Source organism: Medicago sativa, chromosome 1 (genome assembly GCF_051527215.1).
Source record: "Medicago sativa cultivar Bolivia chromosome 1, Bolivia_mono, whole genome shotgun sequence".
Lineage (NCBI taxonomy): Eukaryota > Viridiplantae > Streptophyta > Magnoliopsida > Fabales > Fabaceae > Medicago > Medicago sativa.
This window is the reverse complement of record NC_140749.1, coordinates 40,258,506-40,260,785: the sequence shown is the minus strand read 5'-3', so window position 1 is coordinate 40,260,785 and position 2,280 is coordinate 40,258,506. Positions and strand designations below refer to the sequence as shown.

The window sequence follows — 2,280 nt, the reverse complement described above, 5'->3', positions numbered from 1 at the left end:
CTTGCTTTGTCGTTTTGATATAACTGTCCACGACACGACAATAACACTTTTAAGTTCAATCAAGCTTATCTTCCATCGGAACTTCCGTTGACAAGACTTTAATCTCCATGTGGAGCACTGCCTTTAAATTGTATACTGAGGGATGGTGGGGGGGTTGCCCCTGTTTAAAGTGTGCACTTGAAGTACAATATCCCTGTAAGGAAAATGATAGCATCTCGTGCCAGTCTTTGTACATGAAAGTCCTCTTCTGGACAATCTTTCTTGACATTTGCAGTTTCGGCGGCCAAGATGCCCCAGTAGGCAACACATCTCATTGGGAAACTTTCATCCTCCTTTTCTTCAGCCTCGGACACAAGGAACTCAAAGTCGAGAGAGAGTACAGGGTTTAAGTGTTCAACGGGTTTATTAATGCATGATTTGATTATTGATATAGACATGATTATGCAGATATGTGTAAATGATTTAAAAAAAAATTGGTTTTTTTTATATTACCATTTTTCCAGAAAAAAGCACAAAATAAAAAAAACAAAGTCGGGATCAAAGCGACCTTTTAATTAATGATGAAAATACATAAAGCAAAAAGCCCTAAACAAGTTCACTTCCGTCCCGGGTGGGACGAAAGGTTTTTTTTTTTTTGAAAAACATAAAGCAACAAACAAACATATTAACTAAACAGATGAGTAGTAGAAATAAACATCAGCAAAGACCCAATTGCAGCTAAACATTCCATGTATCAACATCGGGTTCCAAGATCCGATAGCGGATCAACTTGCATGTTAGAGTCCAAACTTAGAAAGGCAGGAGATTGGCTTCAAATAGGTCTTGGACTGCATTCTTGAAAGCGTAACAGTGCTCAATGTCATGACCTACTGCCCCTTGATGGAAGTCACATGAGAGATCAGCTTTAAACCGTGGTGGCAATTTTTTAGGCATTGGAGGTGGTGGTTTAGTTTGGACAAGGTTCCTCTTAAGCAAATCGGGAAATAGCTCCGCATATTTCATTGGAATTAGATCAAATTTAGTTCTTGGAGTCTGTTGTCGAGGCTGTTGCTGATACTGCTGTTGATATGGTTGAAACTGGGGTTGATAACCCGAATTTTGGCCAACATTCATGATAGGCATAACAGCAGCAACAGGGTGATAAGCCAGATACTGTTGTTGAGGCTGACTTTCCACCACACTCATTTCCCGGTCTTCCTCCTCTGAAACATCAGTGGGAACACCTTTTTTAACCAAACGTCCTTCGCGAACACCTTCAATAAGCATACCGGTGGTCATCATTTCTTTGAAGTTCCTGAGTGGACTTGCAACCATATACTCATAATAGAACTGATCCAGAGTATTCAGGAAAATGTTAGTCAACTCTTTCTCATTTAGAGGTGGACGGACTTGATCAGCAAAATCTCTCCATCGCTGGGCATATGCTTTGAAAGATTCATTATCATTCTGGGTCATAGCCCGCTGTTCATCTCTGTCTGGGGCCAAGTGCAAGTTGTAGTTGTATCGTTGGACGAAAGCGTTGCCCAAGTCTTTGAAAGTTTTGACATCAGCACGACTTAGGCCCATGTACCATTTCAAAGCGGCACCAGTCAGACTATCTTGAAAGCAGTAGATAAGAAGCTTATCATTGTCGATTTGAGGGGACATCTTTCTGGCGTACATTGTCAAATGGTTCTTAGGGCATGTATTCCCTTTGTACTTCTCAAAATCAGGGACCTTGAATTTGGGTGGTATCATGACATTTGGTACCAAGCAGAGATCATAAGCATTTTCCCCGAACAATTCTTCCCCACGGAGAGCTTTCAATTCCAACTGCATCCTATCAAACTTTCCTCTCAGTTCTTCTACCTGGTTGTATGCAACCACATTTTCTGAGTGATAGATTGGCCCACGGCCTTGCTAAGTAGTATGAACCCGAGGAGTTGAGTAAGTCATCGCAGCTTGAGGGATCATAGGGCCTGATTGAGGGGCAGGCATTGTTTGTTGCACAAAAGGAGCATGAACCTTAGAAACACCAGGACGGAATACTTCACCAGAACTTAAAGGTGTACTCCAGAGATAACCTTCAAGCATAGCATGTTGAGGACTACTAGCGAACACTGTTGAAACTGGAGTAGTGGAAGCAACTGTTTGAGCTTGAGTGCTAACAACTGGAAGAGATAATGGCTGACTCTGCGCAACCGTCATCAAGGACACTAAGTTCCTCAAAATCTCATTCTCGGCCCTGAGGGTTGTCACCTCTTCAAGAAGTTTGTGGTTCTCTTGTTTAAGATGATCCAT

At 41.9% G+C, this 2,280-nt stretch overlaps 1 protein-coding gene across 1 annotated transcript; it reads right to left on the bottom strand.

Moving 5' to 3' along the window:
- Positions 1–789: 789 nt before the first annotated feature.
- On the bottom strand, positions 790–2,280 carry LOC146954920 (uncharacterized). The gene is made up of 2 exons (XM_085746871.1): positions 1,915–2,280; positions 790–1,848 (listed from the first exon to the last, which is right to left on the bottom strand). The coding sequence occupies exons 1-2, from the start codon at positions 2,278–2,280 to the stop codon at positions 790–792; spliced, it is 1,425 nt and encodes a 474-aa protein (XP_085602997.1).

What these genes read in the sequence shown, in the direction of transcription:
- LOC146954920 (XM_085746871.1), bottom strand. Translation starts at nt 2,280, where the DNA reads ATGGATCATCTTAAACAAGAGAACCACAAACTTCTTGAAGAGGTGACA. An exon ending in TGACTTACTCAACTCCTCGG is followed by an intron (nt 1,849 to 1,914) that starts GTTCATACTACT and finishes GCATACAACCAG; the next exon opens with GTAGAAGAACTGAGAGGAAA.